The sequence below is a fragment of the Carex rostrata genome, chromosome 6 (genome assembly GCF_964058835.1).
Source record: "Carex rostrata chromosome 6, lpCarRost1.2, whole genome shotgun sequence".
NCBI classification, from domain to species: Eukaryota; Viridiplantae; Streptophyta; class Magnoliopsida; order Poales; family Cyperaceae; genus Carex; species Carex rostrata.
The window spans coordinates 2,386,960-2,413,014 of NC_135923.1; the positions used below are offsets into that span (position 1 = coordinate 2,386,960).

Genomic DNA, 26,055 nt, shown 5'->3' on the forward strand with positions numbered 1-26,055 from the left:
AACAAAAGATATATAGGGTCATATACTGGTAAGCTACTAAGGCCTACTACTCTCGTGCCTCTCCGGAATCAGTCGCACCAATACCTGTAAAATAACGGGGAAGGTGGGGGTGAGAATAAATTCTCAGTGCGAATTTGCCACATTTGAATTATTGGACTTGCAATCAAACTCTATATTCAATAATGAAACCCAAACAACAACAATGCAAACAGTTATATAAGAAAACATAAATAACAGAATGCCACTACTCGACAACAGTTAATCAACCTGAAACACAGTTTACGAAATTTCCAAGATGAATCTCAAACACAACATATATTTTGGCTTAACTCGATTCCTAACTCAGTTCAGTAGGGCTTGTAGCAATTACAGATGTTCTTTCGAGCTGAACCTTTATCAAACCCACATCTGTAGGGTTACTGACACCTACAGATGGCCAACCGCTGGACCCTTTATCTGACACCCATCTGCAACCGCTTGGCTTAACAGTTTATTAAGGTCTGGTTCAAATCATGTAAAGAAAATCCACTTTAGAATCATTTCCAATATTCGTCATATTCAATCGACCGTTCAAATGCATTAACACGTAGGAAAATGCTACCGAGCCATAGACGTTACACAAGTCAACCACGATTTCCAATCACACATCTCATAACATAATCACCCTCCCTCGTCCCAACCGGTACTGGGAATATCGAGGGCCGTTCACCTAAGGCCATTTAGGATCCTGGGAATCCAAGTCAGCATACAGCCCGACTTGGCAAATTAATTGGATCCAAGTGCTTAACTTCGTAAATCCATTCACACACATATCAATTCCACTCGTGGTGACTTTAAATCAAAATCAGATCACAATAGATCGACATAACCTATAACCATACCAGTATGCAAATCATTCAATTCAGATCAATTCGAGTTTAATTTGATTGGGCTATGCAAATGCTCTACGCAATTCAGTGATGCAATCAATGATATTCAACATGACAAACGAAAACACAGTTTAATTCCTGAAAATAAAGTATCAAACAAGTCCAAGAATCCCGCACCTTAGTATGACGAGCGTACCGCTTAATTTAAGGATCGGACGTCTCGTATTGTCTCGCAAGTTCTTGCTCGACCGAGCCTACACCTATATTATACGTATACTTGGTTTAATTTGGATTCAGTGGTCCATACGTTTACTTAGGGTTTGTACAGTCCTAAATCAATTCTTATGTTTTGGTATCGATTCTTTTCGGTTCTTTCTTTCTTACCAAAATCTCACATAACGGTACACAATTCCATCTAGGCCCTCTAGCCTTATACTATTTCACTTTGGTAACCATCAATCACCGTTTCACTACTTTGGTTCTCGGATCAATTCGATTCACCGTTTGGTTAACCCTAATTTGGTCAAAACCTCAAATTAGCCGTTAAATGTTCTAAAAATTCACGATCAGGAGGCAACCCTACCGATTACAAGTCTAATTGGTCGGGTTAAACAAATCAAATCACGATTATGCCAACTTTCAATTTTGGCACGAAACCCTAGAAATCAGATTTCACAAATCGGAAGAAATCGGGAAAAAGATTGACAAACAAACTAGTAAGAAGTGTAGAGGAACTAGTCCTCGAGCAATTCGAACACAAATCTCGGGTTTAAAACGAGAATCTGAGAAATCGAGAAAATTCGAGGTTTCGAAAGCAAAAAGGAGAGAAAGAAATACCAAATAGAAGGGTTCGGAGAGATCCTCGGCTGCTTTCTCGGTTCCAGACTCGATTTCTCGCAACAATCGGGAGTCTGAAAGAAACGGAAACTCACGGGCTCTTTTCCTTCTCTCTTGGACGAAAATAACTTAAAAATGGGGAAATGATGGAAGAGAGAGAGAGAGAGAAGCTTTGATTTGAGTTTTAGGGAAAAAATTACCCTGAATGCGGATGCCCCCATCCGCACTGCGGGTGGCTTGATCCGCACTCGATACTTAGAAAGTTTTCAGACCAAATTCAAGAAAAATCCGAGCCTAGTGCGGATGAACCCCACCCGCACTGTGGATGGACCCTTACCCACACTGCGGATGGACCCTTACCCGCACTGCGGATGACCCCATCCGCACTCACTACTTAGCCGATTTTGGACCAACACAGAATTTCATGAATGCGGATGCACCCCACCCGCACTGCGGATGGACCCTTACCCGCACTGCGGATGGACCCTTACCCGCACTGCGGTTGGACCCCATCCGCACTGAGCCTATTAAGTTCCGAAATCTCAAAATTTCGACGCGATTTCAATTCAAAATTAACTTACTTATTTAGGGAAACCTTAATTAAGGTTTAAACTTCCATTTTATTAACACAATTAACTTGATTCTTTCTTTTAAATCATTTTAATTTAATTGTAAAAATTTCGTAACGTAACAGTTTGGAACACCCTAGTTGTGTTATATGGCAAGCTAATAGGGCATTTACAACCCTAATACAGGACACCAATTGAAGGTGTTTAGAGCACTCTAGTAGTGTCTCTATATGGCAACATAATAGGGCATATACAACCCTAATACAACACTCCAATGGAAGGTGTTTCGAGCACTCTAGTAGTGTCTCTATATAGCAAGATAATAGGGCATTTACAACCCTAATATAACACTCCAATTGAAGGTGTTTCTAACACTCTAGTACTGTCTGTATATGGCATGATAATAAGACATTTATAACCCAATCACAACAGTGAAGGCATTTGGTGCACTCTAGTTGTGTATTTATATAGCAAGATAATAGGGCATTTACAACCCTAATACAACACACCAATTAAAGGTGTTTGGAGCACTCTAGTAGTGTCTCTATATGGCAAGATAGTAGGGCATGTAGAACCCTAATACAACACACCTATTCAAGGTGTTTGGAGCACTCTAGTTGTGTATCTTTTTGGCAAGATAATAGGGCATTTACAACACTAATACAACACTCCAAATGAAGGTGTTTGGAGCACTCTAGTAGTGTCTCTATATCGCTAGATAATAGGGCATGTAGAACCCTAATACAACACTCTAATTGAAGTTGTTTGGATCACTCTAGTTGTGTATCTATATGGCAAGATAATAGGGCATTTAGAACATTAATACAACACTCCAATTGAAGGTGTTTGTGGTACTCTAGTTGTGTCTCTATATGGCAAGATAATAGGGGATTTACAACACTAATACAACACTCCAATTGAAGGTGTTTGGAGCACTCTAGCTTTGTCTTTATATGGCAAGATAATAGGCATTTAGAACCTTAATACAATACTTCAATTGAACGTGTTTGGAGAACTCTAGTAATGCCTCTATATGGAAAGATATAGGGCATTTATAACACTAATATAACACTCCAATTGAAGGTGTTTGGAGCACTCTAGCTGTGTCTTTATATGGCAAGATAATGGGGCATTTACAACACTAATACAACACTCCAATTGAAGGTGTTTGGAGCACTCTAGTAGTGTCTCTATATGGCACGATCATAGGGCATTTACAACCGTAATACACCATTCTAATTGAAGGTGTTTGGAGCATTCTAGTTGTGTCTCTATATGGCAAGATAATAGGGCATTTACAACTCTAATACAACACACCAATTGAAGTTGTTTTGAGCACTCTATTATTAGTGTCTCTATATGGCATGATAATAGGGTATTTACCACCCTAATATAACACTCCAATTGAAGGTGTTTGGAGCACTCTAGTAGTGTCTCTATATGGCATGATAATAAGACATTTATAACCCAATCACGACACTGCAATTGAAGGCATTTGGTGCACTCTAGTTGTGTATCTATATAGCAAGATAATAGGACATTTATAACACTAATACAACACTCCAGTTGAAGGTGTTTGGAACACCCTAGTTGTGTCTCTATATGGCAAGCTAATAGGCCATTTACAACCCTAATACAGGACACCAATTGAAGGTGTTCAGAGCACGCTAGTAGTGTCTCTATATGGGAACATAATAGGGCATATACAACCCTAACACAACACTCCAATTGAAGGTGTTTGGAGCACTCTAGTAGTGTATAGAGCATTTACAACCCTAATATAACACTCCAACTGAAGGTGTTTCTAACACTCTTGTAGTGTCTCTATATGGCATATTAATAAGACATTTCTAACCCAATCACAACAGTGCAATTGAAGGCATTTGGTGCACTCTAGTTGTGTATCTATATAGCAAGATAATAGGGCATTTACAACCCTAATAGAACACACCAATTGAAGGTGTTTGGAGCACTCTAGTAGTGTCTCTATATGAGAAGATAGTAGGGCATGTAGAACCCTAATACAACACTCCAATTAAAGGTGTTTGGAGCACTCTAGTTGTATATCTTTTTGGCAAGATAATAGGGCATTTATAACACTAATACAACACTCCAAATGAAGGTGTTTGGAGCACTCTAGTAGTGTCTCTATATGGCAAGATAATTGGGCATGTAGAACCCTAATACAACACTCCAACTGAAGTTGTTTGGATCACTCTAGTTGTGTATCTATATGGCAAGATAATAGGGCATTTAGAACATTAATACAACACTCCAATTGAAGGTGTTTGTGGTACTCTAGTTGTGTCTCTATATGGCAAGATAATAGGGCATTTACAACACTAATACAACACTCCAATTGAAGCTGTTTGGAGCACTCTAGTAGTGTCTCTATATGGCACGATCATAGGGCATTTACAACCGTAATACACCATTCTAATTGAAGGTGTTTGGAGCACTCTAGTTGTCTCTCTATATGGCAAGATAATAGGGCATTTACAACTCTAATACAACACACCAATTGAAGTTGTTTTGAGCACTCTATTAGTGTCTTTATATGGCATGATAATAGGGTATTTACCACCCTAATACAACACTCCAATTGAAGGTGTTTGGAGCACTCTAGTAGTGTCTCTATATGGCATGATAATAAGACATTTATAACCCAATCACGACACTGCAATTGAAGGCATTTGGTGCACTCTAGTTGTGTATATAAAGCAAGATAATAGGACATTTATAACACTAATACAACACTCCAGTTCAAGGTGTTTGGAGCACCCTAGTTGTGTCTCTATATGGCAAGCTAATAGGGCATTTACAACCGTAATAGAGGACACCAATTGAAGGTGTTTAGACCACTCTAGTAGTGTCTCTATATGGCAACATAATAGGGCATATACAACCCTAATACAACACTCCAATTGGTGTTTGGAGCACTCTAGTAGTGTCTCTATATAGCAAGATAATAGGGCATTTACAACCCTAATATAACACTTCAATTGAAGGTCTTTCTAGCACTCTAGTAGTGTCTCTCTATGGCATGATAATAAGACATTTATAACCTAATCACAACAGTGCAATTGAAGGCATTTAGTGCACTCTAGTTGTGTATCTATATAGCAAGATAATAGGACATTTATAACACTAATACAACTCCAATTGAAGGTGTTTGGAGCACTCTAGTTGTGTAATAATAGGGCATTTATAACCCTAATACAATACACCAATTGAAGGCGTTTGGAGCACTCTAGTAGTGTCTCTATATAGCAAGATAGTAGGGCATGTAGAACCCTAATACAACACTCCAATTGAAAATGTTTGGAGCACTCTAGTTGTGTATCTATTTGGCAAGATAATAGGGCATTTAGAACACTAATAGAACACTCCAAATGAAGGTGTTTGGAGCACTCTAGTAGTGTCTCTATATGGCAAGATAATAGGGCATGTAGAACTCTAATACAACACTACAATTGAAGGTGTTTGGAGCACTCTAGTTGTGTATCTATATGGCAAGATAATAGGGCATTTACCACCCTAATACAACTCTTCAATTGCAGGTGTTTGGATCCCTCTAGTAGTGTCTCTATATTGCATGATAATAAGAAATTTATAACCCAATCACGACACTGCAATAGAAGGCATTTGTTGCACTCTAGTTGTGTATCTATATAGCAAGATAATAGGACATTTATAACACAAATACAACACTCCAGTTGAAGGTGTTTGGAGCATCCTAGTTGTGTCTCTATATGGCTAGCTAATAGGGCATTTACAACCCTAATACAGGACACCAATTGAAGGTGTTTAGAGCACTCTAGTAGTGTCTCTATATGGCAAGATAATATGGCATATACAACCGTAATACAACACTCCAATTGAAGGTGTTTGGAGCACTCTAGTAGTGTCTCTATATAGCAAGATAAGAGGGCATTTACAACCCTAATACAACACACCAATTGAAGGTGTTTGGAGCACTCTAGTAGTGTCATATGGCAAGATAGTAGGGCATGTAGAATCCTAATACAACACTCTAATTGAAGGTGTTTCGAGCACTCTAGTTGTGTATCTATCTGGCAAGATAATAGGGCATTTACCACCCTAATACAACTCTTCAATTGCAGGTGTTTGGATCACTCTAGTAGTGTCTCTATATTGCATGATAATAAGAAATTTATAACCCAATCACGACACTGCAATAGAAGCCATTTGTTGCACTCTAGTTGTGTATCTATATAGCAATATAATAGGACATTTATAACACTACTACAACACTCTAGTTGAAGGTGTTTGGAGCACCCTAGTTGTGTTCTATATGGCAAGCTAATAGGGCATTTACAACCCTAATACAGGACACCAATTGCAGGTGTTTAGAGCACTCTAGTAGTGTCTCTATATGGCAAGATAATAGGGCATGTACAACCCTAATGCAACACTCCAATTGAAGGTGTTTGGAGCACTCTAGTAGTCTCTATATAGCAAGATAATAGGGCATTTACAGCCCTAATACAACACACCAATTGAAGGTGTTTGGAGCACTCTAGCAGTGTCTCTATATGGCAAGATAATAGGGCATGTAGAACCCTAATACAACACTCCAATTGAAGGTGTTTCGAGCACTCTAGTTGTGTATCTATTTGGCAAGATAATAGGGCATTTATAACACTAATACAACACTCCAATTGAAGGTGCCTGGAGCACTCTAGTAGTGTCTCTATATGGCAATATAATAGAGCATTTAGAACACTAATACAACACTCCAATTGAAGGTGTTTGTAGCACTCTAGTTGTGTCTCAATATGGCAAGATAATAGGGTATTTACAACACTAATATAACACTTCAATTGAAAGGTGTTTGGAGCACTCTAGCTGTGTCTTTTTATAGCAAGATAATAGGGCATTTATAACCGTAATACACCACTCTAATTGAAGGTGTTCGGAGAACTCTAGTAGTGTCTCTATATGGAAAGATAATAGGGCATTTACAACAGTAGTAGAACACTCCAATTGAAGGTGCCTGGAGCACTCTAGTAGTGTATCTATATGGCAAGATAATACGGCATTTACAACCCTAATATAACACACCAATTGATGGTGTTTAGAGCACTCTATTAGTGTCTCAATATGACAAGATAATAGGGCATTTACAACCCTAATACACCAATCTAATTGAAGGTGTTTAGGGCACTATTGATGTGTCTCTCTATGGCAAGATAATAGGGCATGTAGAACCCTAATACAACACTCCAGTTGAAGGTGTTTGGGGCACTCTAGTAGTATCTCTATATGGCAAGATAATAGCGCATTTACAACCCTAATACACCATTCTAATTGAAGGTGTTTGGAGCACTCTAGTTATGTCTCTATATAGCAAGATAATAGAGCATTTACAACACTAGTAGAACACTCCAATTGAAGGTGCCTGGAGCACTCTAGTAGTGTCTCTATATGGCAAGATAATAGGGCATTAACAACCCTAATATAATACACCAATTGAAGGTGTTTAGAACACTCTAGTAGTGTCTCTCTATGGCAAGATAATAGGGCTTTTACAACCCTAATACAACACACCATTTGAAGGTGTTTATAGCACTCTTGTAGTGTCGATATATGGCATTGACAACCCTAATACAACACTCCAATTGAAGGTGTTTGGAGTACTCTAGTAGTGTATTTATATGGGAAAATAATAGGGTATTTACAACTCTAATATGACGCTCCAATTGAAGGTGTTTCGAGCAATCTAATAAAGTCTCTATATGGCAAGATAACCCTAATACAACCCTAATACAACTCTAATATGACGCTCCAAGATAACTCTAGTTGTGTCTCTATAAGGAATCATAATAGGGCATTTACAACCCTAATACAACACTCCAATTGAAGGTCTGTGGAGCACTCTAGTAGTGTCTATATATGGCAAAATAATAGGGCATTTAGAACACTAATACAACTCCAATTGAAAGTGTGTGGAGCACTCTAGTAGTGTCTCTATATGGCAAGATTATAGGGCATTTAGGACTCTAATACAACACTCCAATTGACGGTGCTTGGTGCACTCTAGTGGTGTCTCTTTATGGCAAGATAATACGGCATTTTTAATGCTAATGCCACACTCCAATTGAAAGTGTTTGGAGCACTCTAGTCGTGTCTCTATATAGAATCATAATAGGGCATTTACAACCGTAATACAACACTTCAATTGAAGGTGTGGAGCACTCTAGTAGTGTCTCTATTTGGCATGATAATATGGCATTTACAACCCTAATACACCACTCTAATTTAAGGTGTTTGGGACACTATTGTTGTGTCTCTATATGGCACACTAATTGGGCATTTACAACCCTAATACAACACTCTAATTGAAAGTGTTTGGGGCACTCTAGTAGTGTCTCTTTATGGCAAGATATTAGGGCATTTAGAACACTAGTATAACACTCCAATTGAAGGTGTCTGGGGCACTCTAGTAGTGTCTCTATATGGCAAGATAATAGGGCATGTACAACCTTTATAAAACACTCCAATTGAAGGTGTTTGGAGCACTCTAGTAGTGTCTCTATATAGCAAGATAATAAGGGATTTACAACCCTAATACAACACACCAATTGAAGGTGTTTAGAGCACTCTAGTAGGGTCTCTATATGGCAAGATAATAGGGCATTGACAACCCTAATACAATAATCCAATTGAAGGTGTTTGAACACTCTAGTAGTGTTTCTATATGACAAGATAATAGCGCATTTACAACTCTAATATGACGCTCCAATTGAAGGAGTTTGGACAACTCTAGTAGTGTCTCTATGTGTCATGATAATATGGCATTTACACCCTAATACGACACTCCAATTGAAGGTGTTTTGTGCGTTCTAGTAGTGTCTCTATATGGCAAACTAATTGGCCATTTAGAACCCTAATACCACACTCCAATTGAAGGTGTTTGGAGTACTCTAAAAGTGTCAATATATGGCATGATAATATGGGATTTACAACCCTAATACAACACTCCAATTGAAGTTGTTTGGAGCACTCTAATTGTGTCTCTATATGGCTTGATAATAGGGCATTTAAAACCCGAATACATTACTCCAATTGAAGGTGTTTAGAGCACTCTTGGAGTGTCTCTATATGGAAAAATAATTGGGCATTTACAACCCTAATGCAACACTCCAATTGAAAGTGTTTGGAGCACTCTAATAGTATCTCTCTATATGGCATGATAATAGGGCATTACAGCCCTAATACAATAATCCGATTGAAGGTGTTTGGAGCACTCTAGTAGTGTCTCTATATGACAAGATAATAGGGCATTTACAACTCTAATATGACGCTCCAATTGAAGGTGTTTCGAGCAATCTAATATAGTCTCTATATGGCAAGATAATCGGGCATTTACAACCCTAATACAACACTCCAATTGACGGTGCTTGGAGCACTGTAGTAGTGTCTCTATATGGCAAGATAATAAGGTATTTACAACCCTAATACAACACTCCAATCGAAGGTGTTTGGAGCACTCTAGTAATGTATCCAGATAGCAAGATTATAAGGCATTTACAACCCTAATACAACACTCCAATTGAATGTGTCTGGAGCACTCTAGTAGTGACCCTATATGGCAAGATAATATGACATTTACAACCCTAATACAACACTTCTGTTGAAGGAGTTTGGAGCACTCTCTTCTTTTGCCATCTGGATACACTACTATAGTGCTGCAAAGACCTTCAATTAGAATATTGTATTGGGATTTCAACTACCCTCTTCTGTTGTCATCTAATGACACGACTAGAGAGTACTACAAAGATCTTCAATTAGAGTGTTGTTGTAAGGTTGCAACTACCATCTTCTCATTCCATCTTATTGCACAACTAGAGTGCGGCAAAGACCTTCAAATGGAGTGTTGTCTAAGTGTTGCAACTATCCTCTTCTCTTTCCTTTTGACTATTGTATTAGGCTGCTGGAAAGACCGTTAATAAGAGTGTTGTATTGGTGTTGCCACTATCATCTTCTCTTGCCATCATGTGATACTACTATAGTGTTGCAAAGACCTTCATTTAGAATGCTGTATTGAATTTGCAACCACCATCTTCTCTTGTCATCTAATGACACAATTAAAGAGTTCTACAAAGACATTCAATAAGAGTGTTGTAGTAAGGTTGCAACTACCCTCTTTCCATTCCATCTTGTGATACACAAGAGTGATGTAAAGACCTTCAAATAGAGTATTGTTTTAGGGTTGCAACTACCTTCTTCTTTTGCCATATGGGAAGACTACTAGAGTGCTGCAAAGAACGTCAATTAGAATTTTCTATTGGAGTTGCGACTTCCCTCTTCTCTTTCCATCTAATGACACAACTAGAGAGTGCTACAAAGATATTCAATGAGAGTGTTGTAGTAGGATTACAACTATCATCTTCTCATTTCATCTTATAACACAACTAGAGAGACATTCAAACAAAGTGTTGTCTTCGGGTTGCAACTACTATCTTCCCTTGTCATTTAAAGACTCAATTAGAGTGTTGCAAAGACTTTCAATCAGAATATTGTATTAGAGTTATAACTATAAGGTATTTTTTGAAATAACTCAGGTTACGTAATATATGTATTTTGTTTCATACACTACAGCAAAATGATCTATCTGCGACTGATTTTTGGGACCGGTCCTGTCGCAGAAGACCCTCAAAAAATCCAAAAAAAAAGCAGCGGAGACGGATCCTTCTGCGACCGGCGCCTTAACCTTCTGAGACCGATTGGCCTGGTCGCAGAAGAGTCCCCTTTGAAAACGCATCGTTTCCTTCTCCTCCCGCGTTTTCTCTTAACCCTAAGCCAAAAAAAAGCTGAAAAACAAAAAATCGCTGAACTCGACATCCTCTCTCGACTCCGTTCCTGAAAAAAACCCTAAGCCAATCTCTGAAAAATCACAGACAAAAAACCCACCGATGTTCCTCTCACTGCGATCTCCTCCTCTCCTCTCCGTTCTCGATCTCCTCCTCTCCGCTCGACCTCGTTTCTCAGCTCTCCCAGTCGCTTGCAACATCTTCTCTATTGCCTCAGCCAGATCAGGTTTGCTCGATTCTTTTGAGATTAAAGTTTTGTTTTGTTTGATTTGGGTAAAATAGCTTGAATTCGAGCTGTTATTTCTGTTGAATTCGTTTGATTTGGGTAAACTATGCTTGAATTCGAGCAGTTATTTCTATTGCCTCAGCCGGATGAATTTTTGCTGTCTTGTATCAGTGAAGCCTTTATTTTTACAATTTTTGCCCACCCACCTTGGGTCCTTTGAGGCACAACTATGCCAGTACTGGCCTGAGACAAACACATGTTAGAAATTAGGTTCATTTCCCAGGTTGCTTTGGATATTTATTTTGTAAATGCTATAAATAAAAATTCTGGTTAAAAGATAGTCATTTCAACATATAGTCTCTGAATTCTTCAGTTGCTTATAAAATAAATATCTTGATCTGCATAGTTAACACATAAGTAATTATGTATAAATTTTGCATACTAATGATGTCTAATTAAACTATAATAGTTATATAATTCTTTGATAAGACTAACATGATAAGACTAACATAAGTTTCTTACAATATTCTTTCGTTTTATTTAGGCAAGTGTACAGGGCTACTTCTGTAAAAGTCGATAACATAATAAATCCCAAGGACGGAAGCTGCTGCTTATTAATTCAAGGTAATCATGTAACTTTTGGTTGTCTTGATGGGTATGAAGAGGTTTGTAGAAATCAACTGATGTGGTGGGTTTCTATGCATTCTTTTTCATGCTATTGTTGCTCATCAAATTAAGCCTAACATGCATGCAAAGAGGAGGTCTGAAATTTTATTGGTTTTAGGATAAGAGCTCATGCAATTCCTTAAAAAAGAATATTTTTCTCTTTTTCTTAGAACTATGCTGCCTTCACAAACTATGGTATTGCATCTATATTTAAATTAGGTATCAATAGCCATTCGTGCTTACTTAAAGTTTGGATTCTTATATTTCTTTGAATTTTATAACTTGATTCATATTTGGAGTGTCAAAATATTAGCAATGTAGTAACACCATACCAATCTCAAATTTATTTTCAATTTGGTTGTTGTTTTTGAGTGTCTCATAATTAGATGGATTATTGAATTACCTTTAATTGAGAGATTTATGTTTATGCCTGGTAAGGAAAATGTCTTGTTTATATTTAATTGTCCCTTTCAAACGGTATATTCTGAATTCAAATTCCATGAATAGAAGAAAAGAAATATTATTTTTCCTTAGTATTGATGAAATTACCTTAATTTTTCATTACAATACATATATCAAGCTACTATAAAACAAAAAGGCATAGAAGAAAGGCACTCGAGAATGATCAAAGAAAAGATAATAATTCCTGGCATAGAGAAGAAAGGAGCCGATCATCGCATTCTAACAGCACTAATGCAATGCAGGTAACATACAACAACACACCTTTACACTTGTATTCAATTTTCAGAGAACTTCTTTATCAAGTATATTGAAGTTTGTGTTTCTATTTGTAATAGTTGAAAGTTTAGGGTCCTTCTGGTAAAAGTTTAGTTTTTTTGACACCTAGTTTGTTTAATATTTTTATGTTTAGGTGTCAGTGGGAATATTTTTATATTTGAAAGCATTGCTTGCCAAAACCAACAAATCGTAACCCAATTTCCAGATGTCAAATGTAGTTGCTCAAAACTCAAAAGTCTAACATTTAGAATTCCCAAGTGTGGTTATATATAGAAACTGTTTAACATTTTGATAAATACTTAGCAACAGCATGTTGAGTTATTAAGTTTTCAAATTTAAATTGCAATTTGTTAATCTGGGGACTTGGCTATTATATAACCATACACATTTAAAACCGTTGCAGTTTCTAAATTTGAGACTGTACCATATATTTTGCTCTTTACTTTGTTTATGGTTAGTAAAGATACATTAATTAGTTAATGCATGGTGTTTGTAAATTTGTGCTTGAAATTCTTGCAGTAAATAATTAATTGTGTTTGCATTGGTTATTGTAGGAAAAGGCAAGAATGATTTGTATGAAGTTCGTCTAGTTTCGCAAACTTATTAAATTCAAAAATAAAAGAAGACAATAGAGACCACTCTTCACTATACTTTGTTATACTAATTAGCAAGGTGCTTCCTTTTCCCTTTGTAATGTTGAAAAGTTTCTTATTTTTGTGTATGATTTTGTTCATAACAGTATAAATGATGAGTTGAAAAAGAATGCGTCAGCTGCTGATTTGGAGCATAAAGGCTTTAATTTAGATTGCCATGTTTTATATTTGGTACCATAGACTCACTCTTTGCATTCCACTATAATAGTTATATTTAGTAAGCTATTTGGAATTGTACAATGGTTTGAAATTTTTGACGAATATTGCTTAGATTTTTGGATGAATATGATCATGTTTTGGGATAATTTATTATTTGCAATATGATAGTTTGTTGCTTGTGTTGCATATGAATGATAGTTTGTTATATTTGTTTGGTACATTTCATACCAATTAGGAATAAGAAAAACAATAAAAAATACCAAAAAAAAAACTTCTGCGACCGATTTGGAACCCTTATGCGACCGCTCAGTCGGTCTCAAATAGGTCTCTAGCCACGTTAGCATGTCGCATCCGTGACGGATCTAGTCGGTCGCTAAAGGGGTCATCTGCGACCGGTGCCACATCCTTCAGAGACCGGTGACGTCAGCAAGGAAGTCATCAGTGACGGAGCAACTGTGACCGATTTCGGTCTTCTGTGACCGGCGCCTCACCCATCTAGGTCGCAGAAGGATATTTCTATTGTAGTGGTACGTCATATTATTTCTGCTTCTGCCAATGTTCTCATTTTACAGATATAGTGAGTATAAATATCATAAATAAATGGGTATTCATGTGTTTGTTAATAATGTCTTTTTGCTAATATCATTTTTGTGCTTGTGGTGCTTAAATTTTGTAATATTAAATTGGAGCCAATAACATATATATTTATATATTTGATAGTATATAACGAGTTAGGCTGGGGTGCTATGGATAGCATAGTGGCCTCTATGCTACGGCTCAATATTCGAGTTTTCAAAATCCAAACGGTCGATCTGAACCGTTCATCTTATTCTCCATATTAATATTTGCTTGGAGACCAAATTTTACATTTTTCTGAATTCTTTTACTATTTATTAAGTATTTTACAAAATTGTTGATCCAACGGTGGTTGCACAAAACAGTAAAACCGTTGGATTAGCGATTTTCAAAGTGGCTTAATAAATAGTAAAAAAATTCAGAAAATTATAAAATTTGGTCTCCAAGCAGATATTAATATGGAGAATAAGATGAACGGTTCGGATCGACCGTTTGAATTTTGAAAACTCGAATATTGAGCCGTAGCATAGAGGCCACTGTGCTATCCATAGCAACCCAGCCTAACTCGTATATAACAATTTAATCCGATTTCACCCTAACATGTACCTTATGATTCAAAATTAAAATCCAATTTGACTAGTCAGCTAAATGCTTATATCTGGGTTGGATTAATTACAAACATTAATATGTTCAGCAGCTTCTTTCTCCAAAAATTTTCATAGGTAAAATGATTTTATTGGTACTTTTGCTCTGCTATCGTTCCACAACTTTGGTATTAATTTCCATTTTAGCTCCCTAGGAAGGTTTCTTAATACCAAATGCTTCAATTTATATAAGAAAAAAACATTGAGTCAAAGGTTCGTTTTTTTTTTCCAACTGACTGAAGTGCTGATTTCATCTAAACATTTTTTTTATCTTATTAAATTTAACATTGATTCATTGATCTTATTAAATTTACTATTCAAATTGAACGCAATTGGCTGAGCTAATTTCATCCAGCCATTTTTGTTTAAACAAGCACAATTTAATACTAATTAATTAAAAGAAGTATTATACTAATTAATATTTGTATAATTAATTAAACTGAAATTAATTTGTTCAATCAAGCACTTAATTAAACAAACACAATTAATAATACAAAGGCTAAAATTAATTAAACAAACACAATTAATAATACAAATGTTAAAATTAATTAAACAAACACAATTAAATAATACAAGAAATTATTAAACAAGCATAATTAAGCTAGCAATATTTAATTTTAATATATTAGTATTAAAATTTCTAATATCACTTTGCATTGTATAGTCAATTCACTCATTTAAACTCTTTTAGAATCTGATATATACAATTATATTGATCGTAATTAGTGAATTGTATTAAATACACTTAATATAGTTTAAATGTAATATTACATCTTCTATAAAAAGAAAAACAAACCAACATCCTAACAAATTTCCCATACATTGGCTGAACACCTATATTTTAAAATTTTCCATGGATTAAATAACTTTAGTTTTGACAAATTGAAATTTTCATTCCCATATTAACAATTATCATTCCCACGAAATTCTCATGTTGCCGGTCCTAAAAGTTCAAATCCATTTGTACGCTACAAAAATTAAGGAATATGCTAGCATGCTACGAGTAGCATAGAGGGCCTCCGTGCAACTGCTCAATATTTGACTTTTCAAAATTCTAACGGTCGATCCGAACCGTTCATCTTGTTCTCCATATTAATATGTGTTTGGAAACCAAATTTTATATTTTTTGAAATTTTTTTTACTATTTTTTTAGATTTATTGAAAATCGCTGTTTTTTTATGATCCAGATTTGCTGAAAACAGTAATTTTCAATCAATCTAAAAAAATAGTAAAAAATTTCCAAACAATGTAAAATTTGGTCTCCAAATACATATTAATATGGAGAACAAGATGAACGGTTCGGATCAACCATTAGGATTTTGAAAAGTCGAATATTAAGTCGTTACACGGAAACCCTCTATGCATAGCATATTAGCATATTCCCAAAAATTAAATTTATATATCACAATACTAATTAAACCTTGTATATGTTTTGAAGGATTCATCTAGAAAACACATTTGATGGGAATTTTTCATTACGGAAATAAAGATGGCAAATTATTTACGAGGTGGATTTTTTGGGCTATTGCGAGATTTTGAAATCTTAAAGGTTAGGTAATATTAGATTCTTTAAGGGATTCTCTATTATTTTGAAATATAGGCCTATAAAGGCCGAGTATGCGGCCCAAATAGCCTACAGCTGAACAAAAATACTTGGAAGAGTGAAAATAAAGAATTTTTTTAAGAAACCATAAATAAAAATTAAAAATTTATCAAACCAACTTGATTGCTTTAGTTTTTACAAAAATCATAAGAACCGAAATGCTATTTCAGCACGATTTTTTTTTTTGGGACCAGAATGCTATTTCGGTATGAGCAATAAAAAACATGATGGTAAAACTTGTGAAAACACCTTTGACCGAATATGGCATCTCGGTTATTATGTTTTTTGTAAAAATCAAAGTAATCAAGTTGATTTGGTAAAATATTTTTTATTTACGGTTTCCAAAGAAAATTCGAAAATAAATGTGTTAATAAGAAGAATGGAAAAGAATTTTTCAATTATATGATAAGGATATATTTCTAGTAGAATAATAATTTGTTAAAGAAAAAACAACAACCATAACACAAATAATAATAAAATAATTGCAATATAAGAAGTAAATAAAAAATATCGATAATGATAAAATATAATATTAATTTATTATCTGTGTATGTTATTTTTTTCCCTTTTGAAATAAAGATATTGTGAAGATATTGGGTTTTAAATGTTTTGAGAATATTTTGACGATATTGTATTTTTATGTACATGAAAACAACAGTAATAAATAGGTTTTTATCTGATTTTGTTTGAATTTTGATTATTAACCTATCTGTATGTTTAATAGCATATCTATAGATTTATAATTTACTTTTAATTTTATTTAATATTTTATTTAATTTATTGTCAGAGATTGTCAAAATAATATAATACGCGAGCAATATGTTATCTTGAATTCGTGACAATGCACTCGAAATATTTAATTGAGTTTGAATTACTTCTTAAGTTATTCAAATTAATATCTATAATTTAAAAAACAGTTAAATGAAATGATCTCTTTTTAATTTATAGTCACAAAATTCGCGAATTTTTTGTGAATAATCCGTTTGTTTGGTGATGGCGAACCGAACGCCGAATTATCTGGTTGACTGAACTTTGACCGAATTATTCGTGAATTTTTTCTGAATTATACGAATTATTTTCAAACTTTTTCTGAATTTTTCCAATAGTTTTTTTTTTTTTTGCTCGCTTGTGGAACTCAGATATCTGATCTAGATAATTCTGAATTATATCCGAATTATTTTTGAATTACAAACTTTTGACCCCAGTAAGCCAATGCTACCAGTATAGAGATTTGACGCTTCCAAAATTGACACAGAGAGAACAGATCTCTTTAATATGTTCTTCCACATCTCTATGCCATGTGGACCCCAGTTATACGGGCCCACGTGTATGATGCATGTGGTGGGAAACGAATGAAACGGGACGGAGCGACGACACATTACTGAAAACGCCTGACATTTGACTCCACCTGTGCACCAACTGCAGCAACCGGAGAGTGTTTAGGAATTAGGATTAGACTCTGAGCAGATCTGAGATGTCTGTTCTTAATCGAACGCTTCCAATCTGTTTTCAAGCTAGGCCATATATAATATATTTTATATGTTTTATCCAATAAATACTAAATAATTTTTTTGCGACAAAAGCTGGAGTAGCTCAGTTGGTTAGAGCGTATGGCTGTTAACCATAAGGTCGAAGGTTCGACCCCTTCCTCTAGCGATTCACCTTTTTGTGCAAATTTTATGGGCCATCAGGACTCCAAATTGTTCAAGAAAAGCGAATTCACAGCAGGGCTGAGGCCTGATCTTTTACTAATTTACTTTACCAGTATTACTGTTCTATACTGCATTGCATGAGATTAAAGAAATAATCTTCTCCATCCTCAGTAGTAAACATAATACTGTAAATAATATCAACTTTATACATCATTTCAGCTTCCCGCTTGGAAATTCGATACATAATTTTTAGATTAACAAATTACATTCATATTACACTATCTCAAAGCCAAATAAAAATGACAAAAAAAAAAAGAACCAAATTTACACACACCAAGTCACCAAACAACCTCCAACACTCAAAAAGACCCCCCCAAAAAAACAAAATCAAGAAATCGAGTGTCGCCTTCTTCGTTGAAACAAAAACTTTGCATCGGTTGCAGCTTTAGCACCAAATGGCTTCACATCTGATTTCATTCTAAACAGAGAACTAACCTTACTACCCAATTTTTTTGTAAACGATTTAAACAATTTATTTGCCGGGTTTGCTTTAACCAACTCTTGTTTCATTGAAACATGATCTTTCTCCAAATCTGTTAGTCTCATTCGCATCCTTGCCACCTCTAACTTCAACTCTCTATTCTCTCTCCTAACAGATGCATAGTTGTCTCGAGGAGAGATGGCGCCGCTCCCAACCCCACTTCCTGACCGTTGTGGGTACTGTGAATTGACCAGGCCGAAGAAGAACTGATCATGGGACCCGTTCAGAGCATTTCGAAGGCGAATTTGTTCAAAGTAGAGAACTTGCACCGCCATTTGCACTGGAAGGCGTTCGTTTTGTGCTGCATGGCTGCATGCATCTTGAGAGAGTTTCTGACAGTCAATGGTTTTGCATAGGCGGTACCGCTCAGATTCCTTGATGTTTGGGTGTACCTATAGATAGTAGATTGTATTAAATGATTTGATACATAAAGGCTTGTAGTAACAAATTTTTTCTTATATCTATAATTTTACAGAAAATAAATGTTTATTCATTTACCTTTAGAAAAATATCGACTGCTCTATAAAGTCCGTCAGTCACAACCCGAGCATGATCCGGCAATAACTCGGATAGAGAAATAAATTTTGAAGGCATCAAATTTGAATCTAATGCAATCTCTGCAAGATAACTATCCATCAATTTTGAAACCTTCAAAATCAAGCTCTGCTTAGGTGACCTCGGGCTATCGAAATCATAGCAAGCATTATTTGAATCTTCTTCCTCATCGAAATTTAAGAATATCGAAAAGATCCTCACCACCGAATCAGTATCATATAATGTATGGTGCCCATTTTGTGTATTTACTGGTATTAATATATCCTCTAATATGGCTTGATCCAGTTGCAACCCGATTCTCTTTTCCAGATCGCCTTTACATGTATTTGATGCGGACACCATATTTGCGGTTTTTAACAAACCCGAAAGAAATGCAAGGGGTACAGGACTCTTTCTAGATTGTGCCGGTAGTAAACCAACGATGGTTTCTACGATCAATCTCTGTTTTTTCACCGTTTCGACATCAATAAAGCTACCTTTACAGGAATTCAGATCTCTCACCATTACACCTTGCAGGGAGGATTGCGCATAGTTCATCAAAATCCGACTAACCGTCTCTTGTTTGAGGCCTTTCGATTTAACCGAAGACAAAACCTTTTGGAATAAATCCAATCCTAATATAGAAAGCGATTTTCCCCACCAATCCGGGTTGTTCACTTCAAGCGGTTTTAAAGGAGAGTTTTGCTCAAGCTTAGAGAGACCGCTGCTCAATTGCTCCTTGCACACATTGGTTGTAATGCTGTGAACTAATCTGTTTACCAAACCAATTTCTTCGCTTGTCGGGAGAAGCGATTCGCAAGAATGAAGAACTGAAATCGAGTTTGAAGTGCTTGGCATCACATTTTCCCTTAAAAAGGTTTCGGTTTTGGACTCGAGATTTTTGTCAGAGAATTCTTCAGTCATGAGGAGATAATGAGAAGCGCAATGAAGCATCGCAACATTTGATATGGTGATCTCTGTGTTGACACCATAGCAAAATTTTGCAGCTAGCTCAAATGATTGGGCCCCACCGGGTGTGCCGTTTAGGTTTAATTTGGTAATTTTTGAATCTCTCGCTTCTGATAAAAGCTTCCGAATTTTGCCGCTTCGCGAGACTAGCGGGAACTACATTTATTATAATGAGAAGAAAATAAGGCAATTATGATTTTATTGTGCTTCCATTAATTTACTGTTTTTTTTACCAGTAAACCTCAATTGGAGATTCTAATGCGGTGTATTTACCAGTACATTAATTAGTTGAAATAACAAACAAATTGAAACGCTTTTGTGCTGATAGCCTGATACCAATATAAACAACAAAACAGTACAGTAAATACCAGCAATACTGGTGTATGGGCCTGATGCCATGCATGTAACATGTAAGTAATCATTACTTGCTCAAATCAAACACAAATGAATCTAAATGTTCTTTTCTCTTAAGTAAATATTGTACTTAATTAGTCATTATTTCAATTTGAATAACAATAAAAAAGCAATCACTACAGTCAATTAAAAGTATTTGCATTGTATTACCTTGTGAAGTGCGAAGCTCGATGTACCCACTTCCACTGTGAGATCACTTGATACATCAGTCGGTGGCCTGGAATATCGATTGTAATATAAGAAAACCATTTACATGAGAAGATCCATTAGGATTAACACAAGAAGGTCTCTAAAATTTTGTTCTACTGGTACAAATATTAGAACTCAGGTCTATAAAAAAAATTAGTAATTATATTCTCCTGGCCATAAATGAAACAATATATTGTTATATAAAACTTGGTTTTTCAAAATTTATTCACAGAACCCTTTTCTATCATTTTTAAATTAAACAACCAAATTAAGCTCAGTTAAACATAACCATAATTCAAAAAAAAAAAGAAAAAAAAAAGATTGAAGTAAAATAGAATTGTAGAAGAACAAATTCAGAAGTCCACTACAATGAAAGAAAATGATGAAATCATCTTTAACAAGCTCTGAAAGTACTTCCAATGAAATCTACATAGATTCTTACCACTCGTTTGCGTGACGGGACCCGAGACTTGGCCGAAACGACCTCTTCCCTGATATACTTTGCCTCAACTCAATCACTGTTGCCACTCCCATCTCTCTCTCTCTCTCTCTCTCTCTCTCTCTGTGTGGTGATGGTGGTTGATCACAATTTCAGGGGAATATGTGCAAAAGAGAGAGATAGAGACAGTGAGTGACTAAGAGGGCTTTAATGTGGGAGGAGAAAGTTTTCTTAGAGACTATACAAATGGTGCCAAGCTCCTTAAAATTTAGCCTCAAGTGTATATATGTTATGAGCCTCCAGCAGTCTGTCCCCAGTTGTCTTGGAAAACAAACATTTATTTTCTAAGATAAAAGCGAATATATTAGAAGGGAATTGGTTTTTTTTTCAAAGATTTTTTTTTTTTTACCAATTTTATCTGAAGTCAGATTTTAACAGTTCGATTTGTGTAAACAGATTTAAAGCTTAATAAATTTACGAAAATTTGACGCAAATCAAATATTTTATGTTATTAAAGTCATGATATATTTTTTTTTTCAAAGAAAAGAAGGAATAAAATAAATAAAGAATAATTTAAAGAAAGTCAAGAAATTAAATAATGGTGGAACAAAAATACAATGTTAGTTTATTAAATCTTGTAATTCATCTTGCTGCTGTTAACAACTTCTGTTAAAATAAGTGCTTTTAAAATTGAGAAAATTATTTGACCAACTTGATTATGGTCAAACATATCAAAATATTTATTTTCATGACTATGCAAGATTAGAAACTAATTACATTTCCAGTCCTTTAAAATACTTAATTTGCTATAGACAATCAAACTATGAAAAATACCTAAACAAAATGTAAACTGTTTACTATTGATAGAGGAACAAAAGTTACAAAATATTATCATAGACTATACTCTAGAATTCTACCGTAGAGAGAGAATGAACAGAAGGGAAATGAAATGTTACAATAAAAGTTACACCCTATACACTCTAATTTGAAGATGACGAAAGTTATTGAAACATGTGAATAAATCCGGTCAAGTCCGGTATTACTATTTCTCTCTTTTATTCTCTTTAATAATCTCACATTTTAGAACACCGTCTTAGGATTATTTACAAAATGTTGATGTCAATGAGAACTTGTAGGGGCCATAATCCTGGGGTTCTATAGCAGGAGGTTTAATTATCCATTGTTTCAACTTTTTATTGGATTTAACAAATGGTGTTACCTGGAAGGGGTAAAAAAGTGTGTTTACTGCATCAACTTGGTACTTTGTGAATGGCAGTAACCTTTTAGATGGTATCTTGCCTTTTACCATGTCATAAAGTAGGAGGCTAATTAATTAAATTTTAATTAACTAATCTGCAAATTGTTGATTGTGGTACCGGTACCGCCGTCCAGGCATTTGTTAATTATACTGACAGGTGTATTAGCTCAGTAATCATCAATTAATATGCTCTTCAAAAAGTATTGTAAAAAAATTATAATATTTTTTTTTCAAAAAAGCATTTGACAGTGCATTGAAAAAAAATGTTCCAATAAGTAATAATAAATACATGTTATTGACCTGTACTTTATGAATTTTCTTTTGAAAGAGCCAGAGATGTTTGCCAAATTTTGAATAAAAAAGTTAAATCTATAATTTTTATCTCTTAATTATATTCGTAGGGAGAATCAATTTTTTTATCTAATTATAATTTTAGTATTATTTTTTGGAGGGAATTTCATGTATACCCCTCAAAAACTTCAAAATTACATATTTCCCCCTCTAAAGTTTGAAATTACATATTTGCTCCTCTAAACTTTAAATACTCACAAATTTACTCATTTTATTGTCTTTTATATTAAAACTCATTCTAAATTTATAAAATACCTATTTTACCCTTTTATTAAAAGCATATAAAGCCCATCAAACTCAAAATTGAATCTGAACAATTTTTCTACCGTCCAAATTGCTTTTAAATATGCGTGCGCAAGATTAGCACGAATCTTGATGCGAACACGCACGTATATTGATGTGACGTGCACAGATCTTAATGCGATGCACACCAATCAATATTGCTTTAAGATCCGTGCATGCTAGATCAACACGAAATTGAAGCACTATGCACAAATCTTAATGCGATGCACACGGATCAAACGGTAGAGGAACCCTTTAGATTTAAATTTGAGTTTGATGGGCTTTATATGCTTTTAATAAAGGGTAAAATGGGTATTTTAAGATTTTAGAATGAGTTTTAATATAAAATACAATAAAATGGGTAAATTTGTGAGTTTTTGAAGTTTAGAGGGGGAAATACGTAATTTCAAGGGGGGATACGTAATTTTGAAGTTTTTGAGGGGTATACGTGAAATTCCCCCTTTTTTTTGAGGGAGGGCATGCAGATTTAAAAATTTATTGGAGAATTTTTTTTATGAATATTTAAAGTTGAAATATATGATTTCACCTTTATCTTAAAATAAAAAAACAACAAAATCATTAAAAGTTTCTAAAATATATATAATTTAGTTTTCGAGTAAATTTTTATACAGAGATCATGTTGAACAGTTCATAATTAATGTTTGAACTTTCAAAATAGAGGTATTGGTCTATAATACAGACTAATCTACGCTATCGTAGTCTCCCTCAAAGTTTTTATTATTTTAAAATTTAAATTCTTGCGGATAGAGGTTTAATAATTACAAGTAGTATTGTAAAATGTTATAAACAAAACTTTAAAATCTTGAATATGAACGCTGAAAATAAAAATTAGACAAAATTGAAAGACTTTTTTTTTCTATTAAACTAGTTGAGGAGCACACTTGGATATAATGGCTTGGGGACCAGAATACATTTCTCTAAAAAAAACTCTAAAAAATAGAAATGAAAAGACAAATTTATATCTCAAAGTAATCAACAGCAGTTTCCAAACACAAATTAAGAGATAAAAAAACATGAGCCCTGTTTTACGGTATACCACCAGGAACAAACAGTTATTTGCAATCATAAAATAAAAAAATGTTCGCTTCCTTCAATGCTCTTTTCTTTTTTTTTTCCTTTTTCTTTTTTCTTTGATACTTTGTTTGTTGTAAGTTATATCTGTGTTAGAATTTTGAATGTGGAATATAGGTGGCGAGTTGTTTCTGAAGTATTTGGATGTACTGAGAATAGCGAGAATAGCGTTGTTCTGATTCATTAAAATATATTCAATTGCTATTCGGAACAGCGAGAATAGCGTTGTTCTACTATTCCTACAAAAAGTCAAAATAGTAATTGGTGTTCTCTTAAATATTCAATCCCTCCATCGTTATTCTAAATGTTCAATTCAAACAATATTTTCGCTATTCTGAATAGCACCACATCAACACTATTCTCATACTCTTCCAAAAATCATTATTATCATCTACTATTCTCAAATAGTAGCTATTCTAGCTATTATATAGTGCATCCAAACGTACCATATAGAGAAAAGAGTAGGTTCCATAGACTTTAGGTCTATCTGATCTATTTTAAGATTGTGTGCAGAAAAATTAACACAAACATGCATGAATATTAAAAAACAGTGTGCGGATCTTAAAGCCGATTGAACGTTCCTAGAGCCCATCAAACCTACTACGCAGTTCTTTCTAAATCAATTTCGCAAGAATTGAATCGATATTGTAGGAATTAGATTAATATTGTGGGGATTAGATCAAATATGCTATATGGTGCTCAGTTTGCATCATTTTTGCTAAATTTAGAGAAACATTAGTCATGTGATGTTCTACTAAAATAGTTATTTTCACTGTATGAGTGTCCGAAATTGAGGGATCTGAGTTGTCAAATCGCGAGACATGTCCAAAATATTAGTTATTTGTTCTTAGTAAAAGGCGGAAGTATTCATTGAGAAAAAGGTCAAAAGGGTGTTAAGCTTCCCTATAAAGTATTCGCAGAAAAAAAAAGAGTATTAAGCTTCCTTGTGAAGTATTTTTTTTCTTCTTTAAAATCTATATATCTTACAAAAATTATTACTATTAGTCTTTCTCATACAATAAAATTACATAATACCCGAAATTTTTAAATATACCATAACCCCCAAAAAAAAATAAACCAAACCACCACGGTTTTTGAAAATTTCGAATTTTGATACGGCCGCATTGCCTAGATGCAGCCCATTTTTTTTGTTGTCTCCTTCTCGTGTGACAGTTCAATCTGAATGAAAAAAAAGAGTGGCCGCATCGAGACGATGCGGCCTGCAAAAAGGTGGCCGCACCTTCGGAATGCGGCCGTGTCAAAATTCGAATTTTTCAAAAACTGTGTTATTTTGGTTTATCTTATTTTGAATTATGGTACATTTAAAAATTTCGGACATAATACTTATTCATTCAGCTTTCTGAATTTCAAATTTTGATTCCATCCTTTTTTTTCAGTGTAATTTTTTAAAAAGAAAAAAAGAAGAAGAAGACATCGTGCAAGAATTTTAAGTCATGTCAACTATTGAGAAAAACACAAATAAGGAAAAAGATGCTTGCACACAATATAATTATTAATATATTCTTAATTTCTTACCCATTATATTTTTTTATTTCTCCATACTTTAACTCGATGATTATACTATGATTATCTCAAATTTGAGGTTTAATTTGTGCCTAGTGCTTAGAAAATCTTATCTTGATTCATGGACCACTAGATCCACTATTGAAAAAATAAATATTCCAAATAGAGGTCACACAATTCATGATCAACAATATTCTTTGTAATCTTTTATATAAAACATTTTTTTTTAATATTCATCTTTTACCTTCATTATCATCTGGTCCATTATAAACCATTCAAATAAAGTGAATGATAAAGCCATTAAATTGAGTAATAACTCTATCAAGTGAAGAGTAAGGCCTAGGTGTTGTAGAGAGCATAAGGTCTTTCGTGTTACGGCTTCAAAAACCGATTATATAAATTTTAAACTTCGATTTAAGTAGCTCAATAAATT

The 26,055-nt window shown here is 34.5% G+C and overlaps 1 protein-coding gene, 1 long non-coding RNA gene and 1 other non-coding gene across 5 annotated transcripts; 2 read left to right on the plus strand and 1 right to left on the minus strand.

The window, feature by feature from the left end:
- The first annotated feature begins 11,095 nt into the window (after positions 1-11,095).
- Positions 11,096-13,728, plus strand: LOC144556063 (uncharacterized). 3 transcript variants are annotated; one of them, XR_013512180.1, is made up of 4 exons: positions 11,096-11,338; positions 11,883-11,970; positions 12,585-12,708; positions 13,297-13,728. It is a non-coding gene; the product is annotated as an uncharacterized LOC144556063 (long non-coding RNA). The 3 variants fall into 3 exon arrangements; XR_013512181.1 differs by having other exon boundaries at positions 11,883-11,962; XR_013512182.1 differs by lacking the exon at positions 13,297-13,728 and adding an exon at positions 12,802-12,840.
- Positions 13,729-17,959: 4,231 nt separating this feature from the next.
- On the plus strand, positions 17,960-18,033 carry TRNAN-GUU (transfer RNA asparagine (anticodon GUU)). The gene has a single exon. It is a non-coding gene; the product is annotated as a tRNA-Asn (tRNA).
- A 242-nt stretch (positions 18,034-18,275) lies between these two features.
- LOC144555970 (BTB/POZ domain-containing protein At1g03010-like) lies at positions 18,276-21,357 on the minus strand. The gene is made up of 4 exons (XM_078304433.1): positions 21,119-21,357; positions 20,638-20,704; positions 19,069-20,229; positions 18,276-18,962 (listed from the first exon to the last, which is right to left on the minus strand). The coding sequence occupies exons 1-4, from the start codon at positions 21,208-21,210 to the stop codon at positions 18,417-18,419; spliced, it is 1,866 nt and encodes a 621-aa protein (XP_078160559.1). The 5' UTR covers positions 21,211-21,357; the 3' UTR covers positions 18,276-18,416.
- Between the last annotated feature and the right edge of the window lie 4,698 nt (positions 21,358-26,055).

Coding starts and splice junctions, on each gene's coding strand:
- LOC144555970 (XM_078304433.1), bottom strand. CDS start 21,210: ATGGGAGTGGCAACAGTGATTGAGTTGAGGCAAAGTATATCAGGGAAG. Junction 20,705..21,118: donor TCCCGTCACGCAAACGAGTG/GTAAGAATCTAT, acceptor TCGATATTCCAG/GCCACCGACTGATGTATCAA. Junction 18,963..19,068: donor CAGTCGATATTTTTCTAAAG/GTAAATGAATAA, acceptor TACTATCTATAG/GTACACCCAAACATCAAGGA.